Source organism: Heptranchias perlo, chromosome 1 (assembly GCF_035084215.1).
Source record: "Heptranchias perlo isolate sHepPer1 chromosome 1, sHepPer1.hap1, whole genome shotgun sequence".
Lineage (NCBI taxonomy): Eukaryota > Metazoa > Chordata > Chondrichthyes > Hexanchiformes > Hexanchidae > Heptranchias > Heptranchias perlo.
Window position 1 is genome coordinate 35,341,274 of NC_090325.1, and position 25,876 is coordinate 35,367,149.

Here is a 25,876-nt window from a genome sequence, read left to right on the forward strand (position 1 = left end):
GACATTCTCTCTCTCTCTCTGCCATTCAGGTCTCTTTCTCTCTCTGTCTTTGTAATCTGACCCATTGTGTATTCAGTATACTGGGATGTAATGTTTTCCGTGGCTAACCTGTCTGAACACCAACGACACCTTTTATTGCTGTGATCATCTCCCAGCCTAATATATGCTATGCGAAGGAGGTAAGCTCCAAAAGCTTGTGATTTCCAAATAAAACTGTTGGACTATAACCTGGTGTTGTAAGATTCCTTACATTTATTCAGACAGGAACACAAGAGTTGGATGCCAGACAAGAATAACTGCCCAGGACATCAAGGCAGCATTCAATCAAATATGGTGCCAAGAATCCTTAGCAATACTGAGGTCAATGAGAGTCAAAGGAAAGTGCTTCGGTGGCAGAAGTCATACCTGACACAAAGGAATATGTCCTTGGCTGTCAGAGATCAATCATTGCAGCCCCAGGACATTGCTGTAGGAGTTCCTCAGGACAGCATCCTCAACCCAACTATCTTCAGCTGCTTCATTAAGATCTTCCCTCTGTCATAAGGTCAGGAGTGGGTGGCTGTTCATTGATGATTCTACAATGTTCAGATTAAAGAAGAAGCTCATGCGAGCCTCAAGCAGGATCAGGGCAATATCCAGACTTGGCCTTACATGTGGCAGATAATATTCACATCACACAAGTGTCAGGCATAAAAGGACCCATCCACCTGCCTCTAACCTTCACAGGCATTACCATTGTGAGTCCCCAATTAACATCCTCATAGTCACTATTGGCCAAAAGTTTTATTTTACCAACCATATTAACCACGGCTACAAGTGCAGAGTCTGGGTACTCTGCGATGGGTGGCTGATATCCTGACCCCTCAATGCCTCTCCACCATCTGCAAGACTCAAGTCAGGTGTGTGATGGAATACTCACCACTTGCTTGGATTGGTGCAGCAGCAACAAAGCTCAAGATCACCAATGCTATTCATTTCACTTGATAGTGTCCCTGCCACTGGACTAAACATCCATCTCCTCCATCAGTGGTGCATTTTAGCTGCAGAATGTTAAAATCTGCAGGATGTGATGCATGAACTCACCAAACTTACGTTGACAGCACCTCCCAGTCTCATGACCTTTACCAACAAAAGGACTGGAGCAGCAAGATCATGGGAACACTATCATCTCCATTTTCCCCTCCAAGTAACACACCATTCTGACTAGGACACACATCACCATTCCTTCATTGTCACTGAGTCAAAATCCTCGAATTCCTTACCTAACACTATCATCATTACAAGGACCGCGGTGGTTCAAGATGAGTTCTCACGAGCACCTTCTTGATGAATCTGCACTGTACCCCCTCCAAAGCCAATATATCTTTCCTGAGGCTTGGTGCTCAGAACCAAACACAAGAATCCAGATGAAGTCTGATCAAGTCTCTGTATACCTGAAGCATCACTTTTGTATTCCAACCTTCTTGCAATAAAGGCCAACATTCCATTGGCCTTTTTGATTACTTTTTGTATCAATGCACTAGTTTTTAGTGATGTGTACATGAACACCTAAATCCCTTTGCTCCTCCATGGATTGCTCACCATTATGAAAATATTCCGATTTGTCTTTGTTTGTCGATATTGATCGTGGAGATGGCAATGATAATTCCATTGACTGTCAAGGGGAGGTAATTAGGCTCACGCTTGTTGGAGGTGGTCATTGCCTGGCACTTGTGTGGCATGAATGTCACTTGCCAGTTATCAGTCCATACTTGGATGTTGTCCAGGTCTTGCGGCATGCGGGCATGCACTGCTTCATTATCCGAGGAATTGCGAATGGAGCTGAACACAGTGCAATCATCAACAAACAGCTCAAGCTTCTGACCTTATGATGAAGGGAAGGTCGTTGATGAAGCAGCTGAAAATAGCTGAGCCTAAGACTGAGGAACTCCAGCAGCAATATCCTGGGACTGCGATGGTTGGCCTCCAACCGCTACAACCATCTTACCTTGTGTCTAGTATAACTCCAGCCTACCATGACTTGATTGCAGAGAAGCAAACAATTGCTGCTTGAGATGCACAATATTTGATGGTCAGTGTCCAAGCTGGGGACAGGAGGATGATGTACATTCATATTGAGCTCGATATTACCAGGGCTGCGGGTTCGTGGCGGGGGGGCTATTGCGCCCGGTGAAATCAGTCTGCCCCGCGCGCGATCGGAGCCTAATTGGATCCACTTACCTGGTCTTCCGGGTTCCCCACTGCTGAGCTGCGCGTCGGACGGACTGCACATGCCCAGTAAGGTCTGTCAGCTGGAGGAGCTCTATTTAAAGGGGCAGTCCTCCACTGACAGATGCTGCAATAGGAAAAAATACAGCATGGAGCAGCCCAGGGGGAAGGCTGCTCCCAGTTTAATGATGCCTCATTCCAGGTATCATTAGATGGGGTGAGGAGGAGGGGGAGGACAGAGATCTTCCCCCCGGCAGGCGGGAGGAAGCGGCCTGCCTCTGCCACCAGGAAGGCCTGGCTCGAGGTGGCAGAGGAGGTCACCTGCACCACCAACATATCGCCCACTTGCATACAGTGCAGGAGGCGCTGCAATGACCTCAGTAGGTCAGCCAAAGTGAGTACACTTACTCATTCCCCTACACTCCGTCTGCCACATCACCGCCCCCACCCCACATCTCTTTCTGCACTGCCAACACTACTCTGTCACATCACCCCTCACACCCACTCAAAGCTCATCCTCATCTTACCTGCACTTACTCACCTCGCCAGTACTCATCCCACCACTACCACTCAACCCAATCCTCATACAATCTCATGGCTCTATCTCATACTCACCCTCTCATGCATCTCTTTCACGGTCAGCCTCACTCAACCTGCCACTACCTGTGCTGCAGCCACAGGGCATGCATCACATATGTGCAGTAGGAAGCGTAAGGCAAATGTGTCGTGAGCATGAAGGGGATGCACAAGGGTGTTTGAGGGTTTGTCATGGTTTTTACTTCTATTGATTTCTGACCAACTCACATCATATTATATTGGCACCACTACTGCCACGTCTTTGCGAATCTTGTCTGGTTTGTGCAATAATGCCCTTTCCTGAGGATCACTATGAAGACCCACACCTGATGCCACCCATTGTGTCACTGCAAAGTGGGTGTCGGTGTATTTGCAGGGCTCTTTTGTGCAGACGACTGAGAGACGTCGGCAATGTCCCCGGTGGCACACTGGAAGGATGCGGAGGAGAAGTTGTTGAGGGCAGTGGTGACTTTGACAGCGACAGGTAAGAAGATGGTGCTCGGGCCAGCCGGGAGCAGCTCGGCATGGGGGCTGCAGATGTCCACGACTACATGTCGAGTGACTCTGAGCCTCCGTGTGCACTGCTGCTCAGAGAGGTCCAGGAAGCTGAGCCTCGGTCTGTGGACCCTGTGGCGAGGGTAGTGCCCTCTGCGACACATCTCTCTCTGCGGTTGCCCTCCCTCCTGCTGTGCAGGTGGATGTGTCACAGCACTATGTTGTGGATCTCCACGTGTCAGAAGTGGACGGCATGGCCGGCGAGGCTGGTGATGCTGTTTGCTCTCCGAGGAGGTCATGACTGCAGCTACGGCGGCCCCCATCCGGAAGATGTACATCTGAGGGGGTCCGCAAGGTAGGTACATGTCGCTGGACCCCAGGGTAAGTGTGCAAGTTGGTGAATTTGATTGTCAGGAGGAGGATGGTGGAGGCCAAACTTTGTCCCAAGTGACAGAGTGGCCTCCTGCAATGAGTGAGGGTCTCTTCCGCGTCCCCCCACCCCACCTGTCAAATGGACCTTTGCGGCTGCCACAGACTGATGGCTGCAACACGTCCATTTCAACTGGGAGTGTTTCCCCCAGTATGGGAAATAGTCCCAGTTGTTTCTAAAATCCCACCCCTCCTGACATATTCCCTTAATCAGGTCTGTTAATGACCTGAAATAGCAATGTAAATAGTCTCAAGTGGCACCCCGCTGGCTTTAATTGCCTGCGGGAGTCCCACATGAGGGGGCTGCGCGCGCACGTCGGCGCGTCTGTGGGGAACCCGGAAGTGGGGGGTTGGAGCCGGGCTCCCGACCTGCTCCAGGATTCCCCGATTTTCGGAGCCCACCCCGTCAGGAACGCACCCGTTAGCGGGTGCTAAAACGGAGCCCATTATGTCAAGTAATGCTGCTTTTAAGAATATTTGCTGCCCACACTTATCAGTTGCCGAATGACTAACAAATGACAGAGTCTCCTGGGGGCAATGGCATTGGCAAAAAGTAAATAGCAATGCTTTGGGGGTTGATATGGCTCTAAAATGACATGCCCGATGATGGGTCATTATGATTGGAGTATTTGAATAAACTTGGTTACCTATTACCAGAACATGTAGTTCAGAGCACTATTAATTATCCAGTCAGCCTGGCTTGTTGATGGGACCTGGAGAGGTAATTTTAAAAAAAATAGTTCATGGGATGTGGGCGTTGCTGGCGAGGCCGGCATTTATTGCCCATCCCAATTGCCCTTGAGAAGGTGGTGGTGAGCCGCCGCCTTGAACCGCTGCAGTCCGTGTGGTGAAGGTTCTCCCACAGTACTGTTAGTTAGGGAGTTCCAGGATTTTGACCGAGTGACGATGAAGGAACGACGATATATTTCCAAGTCGGGATGGTGTGTGACTTGGAGGGGAATGTGCAGTTGGTGTTGTTCCCATGTATCTGCTGCTCTTGTCCTTCTAGGTGGTAGAGGTCGCAGCTTTGGGAGGTGCTGTCGAAGAAGCCTTGGCGAGTTGCTGCAGTGCATCCTGTGGATGGTACACACTGCAGCCACTGTGCGCTGGTACCTCTGACGTAATCTTCCCAGTGCCAGTAAACTACACACCTTGAGCTGGTTAATGCATATTTAGTGGTCTCTAGGCCCTGACTGTTGCCAGCCTGCATATAATCTCTCTGGACTAGGTCAGTGGGGTGTGTCCCTGCAGGGAGGGGAGAGTGCACATCTTATCAAACAGAAATGTTACCTGGATTTCTCAGTAGCTTGATTTGAAGACTCTTAGGTATGGTAATAAGCTTCTGCCATGTGTCAGACAGTTAACCAAAATAAAAAAAATCAATTTTAATATTGCCACCAGAGGAACAAAGTATTCAATTTTCAGTGATTCATTTTACAATTAACACAATTTAATGCATGTGAAACAACTTGACTTGCACCCTGCTGCCCCCCCCCACCCCATTCAAACAAATCATTGAACTACAATGTTTTGTGAACTTAATTTTTAAATTGAGAAAGTGTCAAGATAGAGGACACACAAAGGTTAAAAAAAACAGTAGGATAGAAAAAGAGATAAATCTAGTTTGGTGATGCCAAGCTTAGGTTTTAAAAGCCTGAAAGATTGTAGGAGGATACAAAGATGGAAAAAATAAGCAGTTCCACAGTTTTGAGGTCCTGATAAAGAATGAGATAGGACACAGCACAATGAGCTTTGATTTGAAACACTATCAATATGAAGAGAAGACGAAGAACATATTTGCAGCTCAGATGTTTCAAGAGGGGAAGTTCAGAGGAGCACTTACCATGGGATATTTATAAAATAGAGATACAAGAGTTTGTGATGCAGAAAGCATGGTTGAAGGCTACAGTCAAGCAAGACTGCTGCTCAGAGAAATCTTTGCCTACAAACTGTTCAGGAGTGCCATCAAGAATTATGATAAAGAAATACTTACCTTTATGCAAGTCCATCATTCTCAGTGTTGAATAGGAAATTAAGCAGTTTTCCATTAACAGCAAACTATAAAAGTAAATTCCCAAATGTAAACTAAACATTTTTATTTTGTGGCAATAGATTGTACAGGTGCTTACAGTAAATAATTATAAAAATCTGTTTAAATATATATCCTTTTGCTTTACTCTCAGTAATAAAGCCGTAGATTATTGAATCCTAGGCCACATGATAAACAGACAAATCACTTATGTACAGCACAAAAAAATATTTTTTATATCTAGAAGAGCACGTTACATTGCACAGTGTCACAGAATATGTGATTATTTTTACAAAGATATTAATGACTGAAGGAAAACACCTCTTTTTTAAAAAATATATTTAACACATATTTCAATACTTAAACAAAATCTGGTGCCAGGTGATTTGAGCCCTAATGTGTTGTTGAACTAAAGAAATTCAGCCTTATAACATTATAACTTTTCCACCATTGGGAGTCCCCTTGCTTTCCTTTATGAAGTGCACAGAACAGTGTGCGTGTCCATGCAATGCACTCATTTTATAGTGAGTTGTGCTGCTCACCGTGCCGTTTGTGAGGAGATCCGAATATCTGCTGTCCATACTCTGATCAACTAGCAGCTATTTTCCCTGGGGGAGGGGGGAGAAAGAGAATGCAATTCAGAAAGAGAAGGCAGTGATTATGCATCGAAGCTGCACTGTTTTTTCTTCACAAGCGAAAGCTGCAGCTTAAACTTTCCTAAAGTTGAGCAGCATTCAAAAAAAAATTAAGATTTCCTATATAACATATCTGCTTTGTTTATGAACCCCAACATCTTCTGGAAAGCTTTACAGCTCTGTAGAAGCACGGACTGGTCACAATCCTTCCTGGAATGCACTGCATGAAAGTGAGAATATTCTGCCCTCTCCAACATGACGGTAGAAATGAAAAGAAAATACTGCTCAGGCTGGATTCGTCCACAACACATTTCAGTGAAATCAGTAATTAAGTGGTTACACCAGTCTTACTTTGCTTCTGCCCCTTTCCCCCATTTAAAAAATCTGATAAAAGATCCAAGTTGTACACTGATCCTTTTTTAGCGCTATTGTTGAAGTCTTCGCCAGAGTTGCACTGATTTCTTTTCGATCCTGTGTGCTTGGACGTAGCCTTCAATTTTATAGATTTGGGATTATCAAGTGTAAAATAGAATACAATTATCTGCAAAAGGTAGAAAAAAAATTAGCAATCCCTTCAGAGAACAATTAGTTACAAAAACATAATTATAACAGTGAAGTAGAATTTTTAACAAAGTCAAAAATATTCTCTCCCTAATGAGCAAGGATCTTTTTCCTACTTTTTTTCACCCCTCACTTGTACACAAGAAATAAGCCACATTTTTGGAATGTCACTAAGCATCTTGATTCACCCCGTTAACTCAAGTTACACTGAATGGCTGAGCAAATACAATTGGACATAAATAATTCACAAAAATAAAAACAGAAAATGCTGGAGAAGCTCAGCAAGTCAAGCTGCATCTGTGGAGAAAGAAAGAAAGTTAGCGTTTCAGGTCACAAGGTCTACATTTTCTCCAGCATTTTCTGTTTTTATTTCAGATTTCCAGCATCTGCGGTATTTTGCTTTTGATAAATAATTCACTATTTGGATATAGCCAGTTGCTCATGCTGTATCTTGTTTTGATGCACCCATCAACTGGTCTAACAGTATCTTAACTAGGACCTAATTGTAGAACCAGCCTAGAGGATTATGAAGTTAAAAAGTATCTTCAACAAATGATTAAATTAATTTACTGCTATTTCCCCCAGCTAGTGCTCATCAAATGCAAAGCAATAAAAAAATTCCAAGTAATGGATAACTATTTCTATTATAAACAATCCCAACAACAACATCCCATCTGAAAGATCAGCCTGCTATACTCCACTCCCCCATACATCACAGGCAAAATCCATTATTAGTATATCATTGCAGGTTTTTTTTTCTGGCTCCTTGCAAGTTTTCACAAAAAAAATCACAAGGTGCAAACTCCCTACTGTGGTTGACATTCTGAAGCGAGGGGAGGGAGGAAAAATGATATCTGAAAGCTGCCTTTTCAAACACATAGAATAATCACTCTTAGTATTACAAATTAATAAGAGCAAAGAACTGATATCATACACTCCTCTTCTCTTATGACCCCCCTAAAATTCTCCTGCTAACTGGTATGTTTCTGGCTGCTGTATATTTCAATGCTATTTTTGCATTTAAGATTCAGACATTAAACAGAAAAAAATGTTACTGAGCACGATGCGCAATGTGCCAAACAGTATTCTTAAATCAGACAAGTGAACAGACAGATAAAATTAAGCAATTACAGCACCAAATAGCAGTTGCCTGCAAAAAGACAGACTATCAATCAGTTCAGGCAACTTGTAATTCAGATTTGTTTCTCAAATTGAGGGTGACTTTGAACCATTTCTTGTTATTTTCCGATTCTGAAGCTAACCAAAAAAGTATTATGAATCTTATGGAAACTGCGATTCTGAGACTGACTTGTATCTGACCTAATGCGATTGCTTTTACAAAGGAACATTAAGAGGTTAAGTCAGTACCACCCCAGGGTATTAAAACAAAAAGGTGAGGAAATTGCAGATGCATTGGTCCTTAAGGTCAAAAAAAGGCAAACCAAGCACTGGGGTTCATTTTTAGAGGGATAGAATTGAAAAGCAGAGAAGTTATGTTAAACTTGTATAGAACCTTGGTTAGACCACACTTGGAATACTGTGCACAGTTCTGATCTCCATACTATAAAAAGGATAAAAGGGAATTGGAGAAGGTGCAAAAAATATTCACATGGATGATACCAGAACTGAGAGGATATACTTACCAGGAAAGACTTAACAGGCTGGGACTCTTTTCTCTGGAAAAGAAAAGGCTGAGGGGTGAACTGATGGAGGTCTTTAAGATCATGAAAGAGCAGATGTAGAGAAAATGTTTTCACTTGTGGGGGAGTCCAAAACTAGGGGTCATCAATATAAAATAGTAACTAATCAATCCAATAGGGAATTTGGGAGAAACTTCTTTCCCCAAAGAGTGGTAAGAATGTGGAACGTGCTACCACAAGGAGTAGTTGAGGCAAATAGCATAGATGCATTTAAGGGGAAGCTAGATAAGCACACGAGGGAGAAAATAGAAGGGTATGCTGATAGGGTTAGATGAAGTAGGGAGGGAAGCAGCTCATATGGTACATAAACGCCAAATAGACCAGTTGGGCCGAATGGCCTGTTTCTGTGCTGTAGACTCAATGGGATCGATTTTGCAATGGTGGCGGGTTGGCAGAGGGGCAGTGAAGATGCGCGTGGCAAACCTTCATGAACAAAACTTACTGTTTCCAACACAATCACATGGTGATTGCTGATGATTAACGTCCTCTCCGGATTTCGCGCCCGGCAGCCAGCCTGATTGACAGGCTGGCAGCAGTTAGGAGCTGCAATGCGAAGTGGGGTTGGGGGGGTGGGGGGGAGGTGGGGAAGAGAGAAAAAGAGAGATGTCATCTGGCGTTGGAATGGAAGATCGGGGGGATGGGGGGGAAAGAGGGGAAGAGGGGAAGATCGGGGGGACATGGGGGGTGGGGTGAAGAGGGGGATATCGGAGAGGGAGACATCGGACACAGAGCAGGGTGCAAAGATAGCTTCATTTTGTGTTTTAACTTCCTTCTATGGTGTTTTATGTCATTTATTTAGTTTCTTTTTCCCTGATCAGAAGCGGTGGGCAAGCCGCCCAGGTAAGTTAAAAATAGTTACAATTACTTCATCTGTCACAGGTAAAGTGCTTAAGTACCTCAATGAGGTATATTTGGCTCTTTAAATGTCATCCGGCCAGCTTTAATTGCCGGCGGGACTTCCGTTTTCTGGTCGCCCGCGTGCACTCAGATGGGTCCCTGGGAAACCCGGAAGTTGGCGGGTTGGAGCCAGCTTCCAAACCCGAACGGGATTTCCGAGATTTTCGGAGGCCCCCCCAACCGCCTCCTAAAATTCAGCCCAATGTAACTCAATGAGTCATAATTTTCCAAAGCTTTCTAGATGCAAGAATTGTGCCTATGGATTCAAAAACTACAAATGTCACTCCATTATTTAAGAAGGGAGGGAGAGAGAAGCCAGGTATCTACAGACTTGTCAGTTTAACATCAATTGTGGGGAAGTTCCTGGAATTTATGATCAGAGACAGTGTGACTGAGCCCCATTGGAGAAGCATCAGCTGATCAAAGTCAATATCGATTTGTAAAGGACCTGTCTGACTAATCTAGTTGAATTTTTTTGAGGTGGTCACTAGCATGGTGAATATGGAAGTCTTATACGGACTTCCAGAACACATTGATAAAGTTCTGCATAAGAGATTATTAGCAAAAATGAAAGCGCATTGAATTAGTGATCACCTTGTAACATGTGTCAGTAATTTACTGGGAGGTAGGAGACAGAGAACAGGGATAAAGGGTTCGTTCTGATTGGCGGGATGTGACAAATGGTATTTCCCAGGGATCTGTACTGGAGCCTCAGCTTTTCACCATATTTACTAATGACTTGAATGAAGGAATAGAGGGAGCTAAATTGGGCTGTGTAGCGCCCGTTGTTTTGGCGCTACACGGCCTCTCTGACATCCAAGATGGTGTCTTGGAGGCGCACGTACATTTCCAGCGTGACGTGCGCCAGACGCCATCTTGGTATAGGAGTTAGCGCAGGTGCAGATAACGAACACTGGAATCTGGAAAGTAGGGAGAAAATGGCTTCAATCAGTGTGCAACGCTAATTTAAAGTGATAGACACCATTTTGGGACTTAACGCTCAACTCAAAGCAGTCTTAACCCCGACAATCTGAACATGTCTCATAGTGCCTAGAGGACCCCCCACCAGGGCTATTTAAAGGGACCATGCAGGATTTACAGGTTAGTAGCTGGATTATTGCTTCTGGCTGCCGAGACATTTACAACTGTTTTTGGAGGTCCCCTAGAGTTAAATATTAGGACTAGGGAACACAGCCTAACATTTAGAGCCAGGACATGCAGGAGTGAAGTTAGGAAATGCTTCTACATGTAAAGGTGGGAGATGTTTGTAACACTCATCTGCAGATGGCAGTTGATGCTAGTTCACTTGTCACGTGCAGCAAGCAGTTAGGAAGGCGAATGGTATGTTGGCCTTCACTGCAAGAGGATGTGAGTACAGGAGCAGGGATGTCTTATTGCAGTTATACAGGGCCTTGGTGAGACCACATCTGGAGTATTGTGTGCAGTTTTGGTCTCCTTATCTGAGGAAGGATGTCCTTGCCATGGAGGGAGTGCAACAAAGGTTTACCAGTCTGATTCCTGGGAAGGCAGGACTGACGTATGAGGAGAGATTGGGTCGACTAGGCCTATATTCACTAGAGTTTAGAAGAATGAGAGGTGATCTCATCGACACATAAAATTCTAACAGGACTAGACAGTCTAGATGCAGGGAGGATGTTCCCGATGGCTGGGGAGTCCAGAACCAGGGGTCACAGTCTCAGGATACGGGGTATGCCATTTAGAACCGAGATGAAGAGGAATTTCTTGACTCAGAGGGTGGTGAACCTGTGGAATTCTCTACCACAGAAGGCAGTGGAGGCCAAGTCATTAGATGTATTCAAGAAGCAGATAGATATATTTCTTAATGCTAAAGGGATCAAGGGATATGGGGAAAAAGCGGGAACAGGGTACTGATTAGACGATCAGCCATGATCATTTTGAATGGCGGAGCGGGCCCGAAGGGCCTACTCTTGCTCCTATTTTCTATGTCAATGTTAAATCTGAGATTGATAGATTTCTGTGAATCAAGGGTATTAAGGGATATGGGGCTAAGGCGGGTATATGAAGTTAGGTCACAGGTCCACCAAGATCTCATTGAATGGCGGAATAGGCTCGAGGCGCTAAATGCCACTGCCACTTGCTGCCTCCTGATACGCGCCACCTTCTCCTGCAAGAAAGCAGGACGTGTGTCTGGGTGATGTACCTGTCATGGTTGAATAGCTGCCAGTGTGTGTGGCCTGTGAACTGTGGGTGGGTGGCTTGCAACAATGGTAATGAGTAAGGGTGAGAGGACGAGTTCAGTACTGATGGAAAGAGGTTGTTGGTATGTGGGTGATGGGGGGGGTGTAGTGCGTGATGCAGTTGGTGGGAGATGCCACTTGAGAGTTGACCTCACTCACCTTGACCACTCGTGTCAAAGCATTGAACTTCTTCCTGCACTGCATCCATGTTCATGGTGCTGTGCGCCTGGCATTGACTTTGTCCCCCGCTGCCTCCCACTGTCTTTTGGATATATGTCTAAAGGGTCTCTTGCCACCGACCCCCACCCCCCACAACCACTGCGGATATAGGATGTCTCTCCTTCTGTCCATCTCTTGCACCAAGGTCTCTCAGCATCAGCAGAGAACATTGGTGCATGCACTCTCGCAGGCCTGGTACCAACTCAGATCAGCAGATTGGTGAGATCTGGATTGCAGATTGGAGGATGTGGGATTTAGTAGTGCGCAACCCTTATTCAATGTTTTAACATAACTCATCAGTGTGTAAACATAGGGATAAGACCTACATCTGTGTTTTACGTGTGCGATGACTGATCTCAGTTCAGACTCCGTGCAGACAGTAGACTGTTATTTTCAGCAAATAACAGGTACCAGCTACCTTTAAGAGATTTCTAAGAAACATCCTCCCTTTAAGAGAGTGAGCTCCCCCTAGTGGCGGAAAGTGAGAAATGCATTGATCCACGTGCAAGTCCAGGAATGGAACGCTGATTGCTGGTGAGTCCTTGGGCCAGCCAAATCTTGCCTGCGCAGGGGTTATTGGGCGCGGGGTAATAGCGCATCACGCTGCCTACGCCCAAAAACGGCCCTTATCCAATTTTTCCCACAGAGTTTGCAGATGATGCTAAGTTAGGAGGCAAAGTAAGTTCGGAACAGGAAGTTACAAGGGGACACAGACAGACTAAGTGAGTGGGCAAAACTATGGGAGATGGAGCTCAATGTGGGCAAGTGTGAGGTCATCACTTTACATCTGAGAAAGGTACATCAGAATATTTTCTTAATGGTGAGAGACTAGGAGCTGTGGAGGATCAAGGGGATTTAGGTGTCCATGCACACAAATCACTAAAAGATAGTGTGCAGGTACAAAAAGTAATCAAAAAGGCCAATGGAATGTTGGCCTTTATCTCAAGGGGATTGGAATTCAAAAGTGAGGAAATGATGCTTCAGTTATACAGAGTCTTGGTCAGACCCAAGTTCTGTGTTCAGTTTTGGGGCTTTGAACCTTAAGAAAGATATATCGGTCTCGGAAAGGGTACAGTACAGATTCTCCAGAATGAGACCAGGACTTAAAGGGCTAAATTATGTGGACAGGTTTCATAAAGTTGATTTGTATTCCCTTGAGTTTAGAAGGATAAGGAGTGATCTAATCGAGGTATTTAAAATGATTGAAGAGTTCAAAAGGGTAGATACAGAAAAACTAGTTCCTCTCATGGAGGAATCCAGAACATAAGAGGGCATAATCTTAAAATTAGAGCTAGGCCAATTCAGACTGAAATTAGGAAGCACCTTTTCACACAAAGGGTAATGGAAATCTGGAACTCGTTCTCCCAAAAGGTTGTGGATGCGGTGTCAATTGAAATTTTCAAGACTGAGATCAATAGAATTTTGTTGGGTAAGGGATTATGGAACAAAGGCAGGTAAATTTAGTTGAGGTACAGAAAGGCCATGATCTGGTTGAATGGCAGAGCGGGCTACAGTGGCTGAATGGCCTACTCCTGTTCCCAAATGTCTCATCATCTTGCGTTTGGGGGTGGGGGGGAAATGGAGGAGAAGAGAAAAAGGTGGGAGAATATACTAGAAAATTGCTATTAGTAACTGCACTATTAGTTTGTGGATAAATTTAAGCGAAAAGATGAAGGGTCTCACCTAGGAAGTTGATAGGCAGAGATCTACTGGCAGAGATCTACTTGGTTAAATTAATGCTAACATGCTAGAAAAACATAACTAAGAAGTTGTGAGACACCTCAGAAAATAGATGGGAGTTTTTCTTTTATTGCAAATATGTGAAAGGCACTGTAGATATTATTCATTATAGACTTGTTGAAGATGAATAGTAAACCTGTTGACCTACAGGTTCCAATGTATGTTTTGTAGTTTTTTTTGTTAGCTTAGGAAAAGTAATCACAGATAAGGTTTCTTATATCGTTCTTGTTAAAACAACATGGTTTTAAGAGAGACTTTAAGTTGACTTGGAAATGTCAGGTCTTTGAGGCTCAGTCATTAAAGGTTAGCTATAGCAGATTTCCCAGTATGTGTTGTAACTGGGTAAACTGCATTAATTCAAACACAGTCCTTCAGTTTCACTGTGTAAAAACCCTGATTTATGAGCACAATGAAGTTATCACATTTGATCTTTGTTTAAAAAGGAGCCTCAAGTATTCATGCCATGTGCCTTCCTTCAGCCAATGAGACCATGTTTCAGCCTCTTGTGTAGAATGTACTAACTTATTGTCTGCTAGTTACAAAGCTGACTAAATGAAGAGTCATTTTAACACCTGATTTCAACCCCTTGAACCTATAACATATTGGAAGTTAAAATTCCTTACCTTATCCAAATTAACCCCCTTTAGCTGCTTTGTAAAGAAGTACCTTACAAGCAGAATATCAGCACTGCTCTTAAAAAGAAAATTCTATGTAAATCACAAAATGGGTTTCGTAATTATGGTTATCTATTACATGTACCTGAAAGAACAGCCGTTTCTAGTTGAGAAGACGGCAACATCTTCAAACGCACCCCATTAACTAGAAAGTAGTTTCAGTGCACGATGAGAAGGAAATAATGGGAAATGGGATTAACTTTCCAGATATCAAAACATCCAGAAATCTAGCAAAGCAATTTTGTTCTGGAAAGGTCTCAGGCAGAATAAACCAAAACTTCCACACTCATCGATGAACCATTATGTTACTTTAGAAGATTTTTAAAAAATGATAAAATGGTTGTGTTTTTTCTTCACTTTTCTAAGTTTTATGTTCAAGACGAGACACATTATTGCCAAGGAAAGGAACATTTTTCATTTTGGATACGGGGGGGGGGGGGGGGCGGATTTTAACTCCCAAAAACCCTCGAGAGATGTTAGGTGGCATATTTTAATTGAATGTAACGAAGGTTTATATTAATGCCTCCAGAATGGCTTTCCCGGGGCTCAGGAATCTCGCCAGGTAAAAGGAGGTGAGAAGGGCTGGTTCATTAGGTAAGTGCCTTTATTGCACTGCTTGTGGGCCAGGAGTGTTTCCTCCAGGCCCAAAAAGCTTACCTGCCACGATTGGACTCCTGCAATCAGTCAGCCCCCCGATGGCCAACCCTTCACATGATGTCCACAGCCTTCCTCCTCAAAATGTCCAGCCCCAACTCCCATGACCACCCCCCGACCCTGTCAGACTCCACTCCACTCCCCTCCCCCTACCTGCCCCCCCCCCCCCCCCCCACCAGCTGACGTCAGATTTACCTAGCACCCACTCCCCGGCATCTTCCAAATTTAGAAAAGTACCCTCTGCCACCCTCAGTGAGACATTCTGATTTTATATTTGGGGTGGAGGGGTCAGTAAGGGAGTTAGAAGATTTAAAAAAATCAAAGCAGCCATAAAGAGCATAGAATTTACCAGTTATTGAATAAAAACTTCTAGGTTAAACTCCTTCTCTGATGTTGTAGAGTATTATACAATAAAGGTAAAGACAGGTCTTTGACAAACATTACATATATTCCAAAAAGAGAATACTTTGAGTGCCTGATATCTGGACGACCTGCTGTGCCCTGCTGATTTACTCTGTTGTGAACATGCAATAGAAATGAACTTCCTCTGAGTTGAACCCACAGGAAGACACTAAAGCTCGCCAAAATCATATGTCTAAGCAGGTTTCTTAAAAGGATTTTGAAAGACCAGTCACAAAAATTATCTAAAAGCAGTTTAGTATCTTGTTCTTCTGCAAGAGAGAAAACAAAATTTCCAGCAGTTTTCTCTCTACCCGGTGAAATGTAGAGTTATTTTGTACTAGCCATGTCCATTTTCACACACAACCCATTGGGAGTCAGGATTCTCTCTTTAAATTTAAGAGAGATTTACTGTATATTCTGCGAATTAAAAATGCTCCATATATTTCAGATTTTCCATGGTGCCACTTACATGGCCTTTAACTCCTGCTGAGCAGTAATTTACACAGATCACCATGATGAATAAATGCACTTTCTGCCATCCGCTTCCAGCAGCTCTTTAACAATTAAACTGAATACTGGCAGGGAGATTCAGGTTAAATGATGAGGGTTTATTAGCAGCCCAGTGGCAAGACCATTTTATACTTGGTACTTGACCACAAAGCAGTGACGGAATATTTCAAAAATGTATACAGTGATGCAGAATGAAGAGTTACTGACTCCATGCCGTGCAGTGCAATAAAGGTACCAAAAATACTTACATAAAACAACCACATCTAAATCTAATACTCAAGTTTAAATTAATCTAACAATTTTCATATTTTTGATTAGTGCTGTGCCCAAAAAAGAACTAACTTACCTTTGGCTGTAACAGTTGTATTGTAAATTGGGTTAAACCAAACAGCAAAACATGTCTGAAAAAAACCGAAACCTCTTATCATAATAGGTACAGCACGAGGCGGCCATTCCGCCCATCGTGCCTGTGCCAGCTCTTTGAAAGAGCTGGCCAATAAGTTCCAATCCCCTGCTCTTTCCCCATAGTCCTGTAAATTTTTTCCCTTCAAGTATCTATCCGATTTCCTTTTGAAAGTTATTATTGAATCTACTTCCATCACCCTTTCAGGCAGTGCATTCCAGATCATTACAACTTGCTGCGTAAAAAAAAAGTTTCCTCATGTTGCCTCTGGCTCTTTTGCAGATCACCTTAAATCTGTGTCCTCTGGTTATCAACCCTTCTGCCACTGGAAACAATTCTCCTTATTTACTCTGTAAAAACCGTTCATGATTTTGAACACCTCTACCAAATCTCCCCTTAACATTCTCTGTTCTAAGGAGAACAACCCCATCTTCTCCAATCTCTCCATATAACTGAAATCCCTCATCACTGGCACCATTCTAGTAAATCTTTTCTGCACCCTCTCTAAGGCCTTGACATCCTTCCTAAAGTGTGGTGCCCAGAATTGAACACAATACTCCAGCTGAGGCCTAACCAGTGTTTTACAAAGGTTTAGTATAACTTCCTTGCTTTTGTACTCTATACCTCTATTAATAGAGCCCATGATCCTAAATGCTTTTTTAACAGCTCTCTCAACTTGTCCTGCCAGCTTCAAAGATATGTGTATGTGCACCTCCAGGTCTCTCTGTTCCTGCACCCCCTTTAAAATTGTACCGTTTAGTTTATATTGTTCTTCCTCATTCTTCCTACCAAAATGTATCACTTCACACTTCTCTGCGTTAAATTTCATCTGCCATGTGTCTGCCCATTTCACCAGTCTATGTCCTCCTGAAGTCTGTTACTATCATCCAGATTGTTTGCTACATTTCCGAGTTTTGTGTCATCTGCAAACTTTGAAATTATACCCTCTATACCCAAGTCCAGGTCATTAATATACATCAAAAAGAGCAGTGGTCCTAATACTGACCCTTGGGGAACACCACTGTATACTTCTACCCGGTCTGAAAAACAACTGTTCACCACTACTCTCTGCTTTCCGTCCCTTAGCCAATTTTGTATCCATGTTGCCACAGTCCCTTTAATCCCATGGGCTTTAATTTTGCTATCAAGTCTATTATGTGGTACTTTATCAAATGCCTTTTGAAAGTCCATATACACAACATCAAATGCACTACCCCCATCAACCCTCTCCATTGTTTCATCAAAGAACTCAATCAAGTTAGTCAAACACGATTTTCCTTTAACAAATCCGTGCTGACTTTCATTCATTAGCCCATACTTTTCCAAGTGCCAATTAATTTTGTCTCAGATTATTGTCTCTAAAAGTTTCCTCACCACCGACATTAGGTTGACTGGCTTGTAATTGCCGGGTTTATCCTTCTCTCCTTTTTTGAACAGGGGTGTAACATTTGCAATCCTCCAGTTCTCTAGCACCGTCCCCATATCTAAGGAGGATTGAAGATTGTGGCCAGAGCCTCTGCAATTTCCACCCTTACTTCCCTCAGTAACTTAGGATCCATCCCATCTGGATTGGGTGACCTTTTTTTTTAACTTTGAGTACTGCCAATCTTTAAGTACCTCCGCTTTATCTATTTTTATCCTATCCAATATTGCTACTACCTTCTCCTTTACTGTTACAATGGCAGCATCCTCTTCTCTAGTGAAGACGGATACGAAGTATTCATTTAGTACCTCAGCCATGCCCTCTGCCTCCACAAGATGATCTCCTTTTTTGTCCCAAATCAGTCCCTCTTCGTGTGACCAGTCATTTTTTTTTATTTTTACAAAACTGTTTCTTTTTAAAACTGATGGTATAGATTGTTACGCCAAGCAAATCATTGTGTTATATCCGAGTAACCATGAACATTATTTTATGCTACTTGTAAGGAGTACCTTCAAAATTCACTCAGAAGAACCGTGAGATAAGTCATTTGTTATATCCTGTTAGGCAGTGCAAGAAAAGTACAGCTAAGACTAGGAACTTCCATGAAGGAAGTCACGGGTATGTCTGCAGATTGTGCACTTCATTGCCAAACACTCTGGGACATTACTGCAGCACCTTTCTTTATTTCTTTTGAATTAAATGACCAATTATTACATTTTATAAATCAATCGATACTTAGGCTGAACCTTCTAAAAGATTGAATGAAGCACTGAAGGCGAGCATTGTGGCATTGCTGGTGTGCAGATTTTAATTGCATCACCAAGCAAATTAAAATTCCGAATTGGTGTTCACCATAAAGATCCTGTGTTGTAGATTTAAAACTGCATTGCTACGATAAGGCATTCGTGGACTGAGCCAAACAAAAACAAGAGAGCTACGCACAAAGTGGAATGCCCAAAAAGAAAAGTGGCAGAGTTAAAAACAAGAATGAAACCGAATTTGAGACAGCACAAGACAAGTGTTGGCAAGTATGAAAGACCCACACATATATCTGAATGTTCCAGGAACTGAAAGAGTAAAATAGAATGGAACAATAAATTTAACGTCAAAGAGGCCATCCCCTATGGACAGGCCCTACGAATACACAGGATCTGCTCAGACAAGGAGGAACGCGATGGACACCTACAGACGCTGAAAGACGCCCTCGTAAGAACGGGATATGACGCTCGACTTGTCGATCGACAGTTCCGACGGGCCACAGCGAAGAATCGCATAGACCTCCTCAGAAGACAAACACGGGACGCAACCAACAGAGTACCCTTCGTCGTCCAGTACTTCCCTGGAGCGGAGAAACTACACCATGTTCTCTGCAGCCTTCAACATGTCATCGATGACGACGAACACCTCGCTAAGGCCATCCCCACGCCTCCACTGCTCGCCTTTAAACAGCCACCCAACCTCAAACAGACCATCGTTCGCAGCAAGTTACCCAGTTTTCAGGAGAACAGCGGCCATGACACCACACAACCCTGCCACGGCAACCTCTGCAAGACATGCCAGATCATCGACACGGATACCACCATCACACGAGAGGACACCACCCACCAGGTACATGGTTCATACTCCTGTGACTCGGCCAACGTTGTTTACCTCATACGTTGCAGGAAAGGATGCCCCGGAGCATGGTACATTGGCGAGACCATGCAGACGCTGCGACAACGGATGAACGGACACCGCGCAACAATCGCCAAACAGGAGGGTTCCCTCCCAGTCGGGGAACACTTTAGCAGTCAAGGACATTCAGCCACCGATCTTCGGGTAAGCGTTCTCCAAGGCGGCCTTCGAGACACAGGACAACGCAAAATCGTCGAGCAGAAGTTGATAGCCAAGTTCCACACCCATGAGGACGGCCTCAACCGGGATCTTGGCTACATGTAACCCCACCAGCAAAAAGGGGGAAAAAATTTATATGTTTTTTAAAATTCTCTCTCTCTCTCTCTCTCTCTCTGCCATTTTGAGTTTCTTTCTGCCTGCCTGTGTAATAGACACAATGTATATCTAGTGTACTGGGACGTGCTGTTCTCCGTGACTGGCCTGTTTGAATAACAACGACACCTTTTGATTGGTGTGATGCTGTCCCAACATAGTATAAGATATGCGATTTGAGAACCTTTTCATTCATTCATCTGACGAAGGAGATAATCTCCGAAAGCTTGTGATTTTAAAATAAATTTGTTGGACTATAACCTGGTGTTGTAAGATTCCTTACATTTAATAAACTAGGCAGAACAACAACTTGCATTTAAATAGTGCCTTTAACGTGGTAAAACGTCCCAAAGCGCTTCACAGGAGTGTTACCAAACAAAATTTGACACTGAACCACATAAAGAGCTATTAGGACAGGTGACGGTAGGTTTTAAGCAGTGTCTAAAAAGAAGAGCAAGGTAGAGGGCGGAGAGGTTAGAATCATAGAATCATATAAGTTTACAACATGGAAACAGGCCCTTCGGCCCAACGTGTCCATGTCGCCCAGTTTATACCACTAAGCTAGTCCCAATTGCCTGCTCTTGGCCCATATCCCTCTATACCCATCTTACCCATGTAACTGTCCAAATGCTTTTTAAAAGACAAAATTGTACCCGCCACCTTATGGGAGGGAATTCCAGAGCTTAGGGGCTAGGCAACTGAAGGCACTGCCGCCAGTGGTGGAGCGATTAAAATCAGGGGTGCGCAAGAGACAAGAATTGGAGTGCAGAGATCTCGGAGGATTGTAGGGCTGGAGGAGGTTACACAGATAGGGAGGGGCGAGGCAATGGAGGGATTTGAAAACAAGTATGAGAATTTTAAAATCAAAGCACTGCCGGACCAGGAGCCAATGTAGATCAGGAAGCATTGGGGTGAAGGGTGAACGGGACTTGGTGCGAATTAGGATACAGGCAGCAGAAGACAAATAAATTAGTGAGAACACAAAATAGAAGCACATCAGACATTAGCAATAAAAGCCACTACACAGAAATTAGATGAATAGTAAATTATAATGAGGTACACATATAATGAGTTCAACTGATTTCATGGAAAGTGTACTGCATATTTTATACATTCACAGAATTAATGAGAATTCAAGGCTTCTCTCTTTGGCTTTCTGAAGAATTGATGTGCTTTTTTTAAAGATTAAAAATCGTTTGTCTCCCATGTCACAACAAAAGATAATTACATTGGTTAGTAACATTCTTGCTTTGGAGTCAGGCGGTTGTGGGCTCAAGCCCTAGTCCAGGACTTGAGCATGTAATCTAGGCTGACACTTCACTGCAGTACTGAGGGAGTGTTGCACTGACTGTCATTTTTGTATAAAACATTAAACTGAGATCCTGCCTGTTCAGTAGATGTAAAGAATTCCGTGGTGCTACTTGAAGAGCAGGATGTGCTCCCAGTGTCTTGGCTGACATTCTCCTTAACCATCACCACCAAAAAACAGATTTATTGGTCATTTGACTCCTTTGTTTGTGGGATCTTGCTGTGCACAAAATTGGCTGCCTGCATAACAGAATAATAACTTCCCTTTAAAAGTAATTAATTGGATATGATGCACTTTGGGATGCTCTGAGGTGATAAGACACTATGTAATTGCAAATTCTTCCACATCTTAGGCAAGTGTTTAGCAGCAGTTTGCCAAGATGAACAAATGAGGGGAGCTCAGTTCATTGTACGAGTGATTAAGGTAGGCAGAGGGGAAAATTTTGAGAGAAACTGACTAGGAGAAAAAAAGGCAAATTAAGCATATTGAAGTGAAAGAAGTGTAAATTAAGAAAAGCAGATAGATATGTGAGGGAGGTGAAGTGAGAAAAACAAATGAATGAAAAGTTATGGGAAAAGATAAAAATTGAAAGAATGAGAAAACTGCATGAGGTAGTCAGTCAGAATAGAGGAGTGTTTTACAGGATGAATGAAAAGGAAAGCAGAGAGCAACAGAAGAAAATGTAAAATATAAACAAGATTGAAGGGAAAGCAAAGAAAAACAGACAATCAAGAAAATTAATTAATTTTTTAGCAAATTACATTTGATATTTTTCTTTCAAACCGAAATGCAGTCGAGATTAGGGATGGTTATAAAACCACTGGTAGAAAGAGGAAAGTAGAGACTTGAGTGCTTGAATATTTGTGTCACTGTACTAGAGAGCTGGAGCAATTATTCCAACACATTACAATGTGTGGGTCTTAAGTAAACCTCTGAATTTACACAGTGGCATCCAGAGATTTCTAACATGCTTACAAGACATAAAGACTCTTAACAATTTACAATGTTGATGTACGTGGGGTCTACGAGTAGGACCATAAGGATGGCCAGCACACTTTTAAAACAAAACGCGCAACCTAATATAATTTAAAATATAGCATATTAGCAGAATGATGTGTTGTACCATACAGTGGCAAAGCCTTAGTTCTTGTCTGTGATTTCTTACATAGCACGTTATCGATCTTAGCTAGAGGCAATGTCAACTCCTGCCACGCTCACTTATCCTTTGACAGTTGATTCTCGCACAGCCAATCTGATCATCCACTAAGCTCCACAAATCTAACCATTATGCATTAGCATCCACCTTCTTGTTGGCACGTGATTATTGGGTGGGGGGAGATGGGAGAGAGAATGAGGGAAGAAAGGAAATAAATTAAGGGGACTGGATAAAATTTGCAAAATGGGACAGTATATTCATTTCTATCAAAAAAAATCCATCTTTATAATCTATAACTTAATAATAGCACCTGGAAAGTGAAAGCAAATATCTCCTAAGTGGAAACTTAAAGGCCACACAGAAGTAATTACAACATTATGGCATGTCTGAATGTGTGAAAATAAGATAATGTGAGAAAATCCAGCTGAAAGCTGAAGTTTTAAATCTGTTCATCAGCAATAAATGTATCTCTATGATGGCATTTTTATATAGCAGGTACCAACTGAAGGCCAATTAGGTATCAGCTGTGGGTCAGTGGTAACAGCCTTGCCTGAGTCAGAAGCTCGTGGGTTCATGCCCACTCTAATTCTGGCGAGCTGTAGACGTCAACTGGACATCCAGAGGCGCCTTGTCGGTTAGCTCCCCACTAATTTGGGCCGGCTACAGAGCCGGCAATGGCCCTCAGGTATGTCCTCGTAGGTGGGGGAGGAGAACCAGCTCCTCCTGGTTCTACATGAAAGGAAGTTTGTAAAAAAAGAAACATTTTTTTGTTGAAGGCCTTAAAAGGACTGCTGGTTAGGCCGCAGCAAGAACAGCTCCACTCAGCGCTGACTAATTTCCGAGAGGGGTCCGTAAACAGGCGTTAGATGTCAGCTGTGGCTCCTTGGTAGCACTCTCATCTCGGAGTCAGAAGGTTGTGGGTTCAAGTCCCAGACTTGAGCACCGAATCCAGACTGTCACTTCAGTGCAGTACTGAGGGAGTGCTGCACTGTCAGAGGTGACATCTTTTGGATGAGACGTTAAATTGAGGCCCCATCTGCCCTCTCAGGTGGATGTAAGAGGCCCCTTGACACTTTTCGAAGAAGAACAGGGGAGTGCTCTTGGTATCCCGCCCGATATTTATCCCTCAACCAACACCACTAAAAAAAAAACAGATCATCTGGTCATTATCTCATTGCCATTTGTTGGACTTTGTTGGACTTTGCTGGGAGCAGACTGGCTGCTGCGTTTCTTACATTACAACAGTGACTACACTTCAAAAATTACATCATTGCCTATAAAGCGCTTTGGGACTTCCGGAGGTCGCGAAAGGTGCTACATAAGTGCAAGTTCTTTCTTTCCTTCCTTCCTTCCTTTTCTTTAGGCACATGAACATTTAAAGAAATGCAAACTGGAATCAAGCACATTATAGCAAAGACAGAACTGTAGACAAGAGCCAATTGTGCACAAATATAAACAAAACAGGTCACAACTAGCACCTTAATACAGAAAGGTAGTTGGAAATTTGAACACACCAAAGTCCTTCCTAAATCTGACCTGTGATTTGAGTGTACAAACCACAGTCATCATATCCCACAACTGGTGTGAAGCCCAAACAGTGGTCCCACGCCACTTGACTTAGGAATGTATATTATTACATATATAACAGTGACTGGGCTGTGATAAGCTAGGTACAGTAAATCTGTAATTTACTTTAGGGGATTACTTACCAACAAAATACAATGAGTTTGTGGCTCTCACACAAACCCCTAAGTAAATTACAGATTTTGCTATTTTGAATGTACACTTATTTTGTATCTGTAAAGCAAAATTATACAGGAACACTGAGTCTAGATAAATGCATGCTGCATAAAGATACAAGACTTCATTACGTGGCAGGAGAGCCTGAAAATTCATAATATACTTTTGATTTAGATGATCTAATTTCTAGATTTAAAAGTGTAGAATTTGAAGTACTGATTTTGGGACCACCTTTTGTTGAAAATAAAAATTTTGAACAGGATTTTTCAGTTTATTTCAACTTAATATATAAAGACCTTTAAAAATGCAGCTTTGTAATGTGCAGTTACACTTCTTGAGCTTAATGGAATAAACAAAACTCGAAGAAAAAGCATCTTCAAGTAGGCTGCAAAGTTTACTGCAACTTTAACTATCGATTTTTAATACGTTACAATACGCAGTGATTGGTAGATAATATGTGCTAAAACTAAACTGAGATTGTAGAGTAATGCTGGAAAATATAGTATTTAGGCCACACCCTCATAGCAGGCTTAGCAGCCTTAAAATAAAATTCTATTTCAATTTATTTTAGCTTTACTTTTAAATTTGCCCTAATTTTTTGCTCTTTCTCTCCCATATAGGTTCATTATGTAGTATGGCAGCCTCCACAGTACCGTGCCCGAACAGTCATTCATCCTGTGTCACCCTAGAGTGTCAGTCAGCAAGTTATCTAACAGCATGGACTAGTCCCGTCACCACACGTGCAAGTTGCTGCGGTCAGTGACCTGAAACAAAAAGTCCTGATTGACTTTCCCCTCCCTAACCCAAGAAGAGTTAACCCAATTGCACTGTTGCCCCACTAAAACTCAGCACAGACTTTAGCAGAATGTGGGATTTTAATGGCCTGCATGCTTCAGTAGCACACTATGCAGTGCATTTATCCACATAACCATCTAGGGAAGCCCCTAAACAGAGTCTCAATGAAAGTGTTCAACAATCCTTTCACTGGGCATGGGGGAAAAAAAAATCTGATTTGCACAATATCTGCCATCATTGTGATGGTATCACATTACACCCATCGAGACTCAATAAACCTTTGAACTGTGCGAACTGCTGCTATCAATTATCGTAAACATACACATTTTTTTGGGCAAAGTATAAAAAAAAACTTATGTTGCAGTAATCCAGCCCTGTGGAACCACCTTGATTTCTGCTCCTCTCAGATTTCCATTTTTTAAAAAAAAAACAGTGGAAAGGGGGAGGAAGAAAGGGGTTGCATTTTGAGGACATCAAGACAAATGGAGAATGGGCTGAAGCTTGCTAAGTCAGCACCACTTTGTGTGTTGAAGGCCCTCTGGGACCCAGGCTGCTCAAGATAGGTGGATTTTTGACCCATCAGAGAGAAAGCTTTATCAGTTCTCCAGGCACAGCAACCTTAAAAAGCCGAAGAAATACCTGCCCTCCCATTGCAGCTTTAGTGGTTCCAGACAGATCGTTTCTGTGACCTGTGTTCACAAAGGATACACCTTCTGAAGGCGGCATTACGTTCGCGGGGTGGGGGGGGGAAAACGAGCGCGCGGGGTGGGGGGGGGGAAAACGAGCGCGCGGGGTGGGGGGGGGAAAACGAGCGCGCGGGGTGGGGGGGGGGAAAACGAGCGCGCGGGGTGGGGGGGGGGAAAACGAGCGCGCGGGGGTGGGGGGGGGGAAAACGAGCGCGCGGGGTGGGGGGGGGAAAACGAGCGCGCGGGGTGGGGGGGGGAAAACGAGCGCGCGGGGTGGGGGGGGGGAAAACGAGCGCGCGGGGTGGGGGGGGGGAAACGAGCGCGCGGGGTGGGGGGGGGGAAAACGAGCGCGCGGGGTGGGGGGGGGGGAAAACGAGCGCGCGGGGTGGGGGGGGGGGGAAACGAGCGCGCGGGGTGGGGGGGAGGAAAC

At 43.5% G+C, this 25,876-nt stretch overlaps 1 protein-coding gene across 1 annotated transcript in view; it reads right to left on the reverse strand.

Moving 5' to 3' along the window:
* Positions 1-5,787: 5,787 nt before the first annotated feature.
* Positions 5,788-25,876, reverse strand: part of mbd2 (methyl-CpG binding domain protein 2) — a 126,973-nt gene continuing 106,884 nt past the window's right edge. The window contains exon 7 of the mRNA XM_067983635.1: positions 5,788-6,913. Within this exon, the coding sequence (XP_067839736.1) occupies positions 6,910-6,913 (4 nt within the window). The 3' untranslated portion in view covers positions 5,788-6,909. The remainder of the gene's footprint in view (positions 6,914-25,876) is intronic.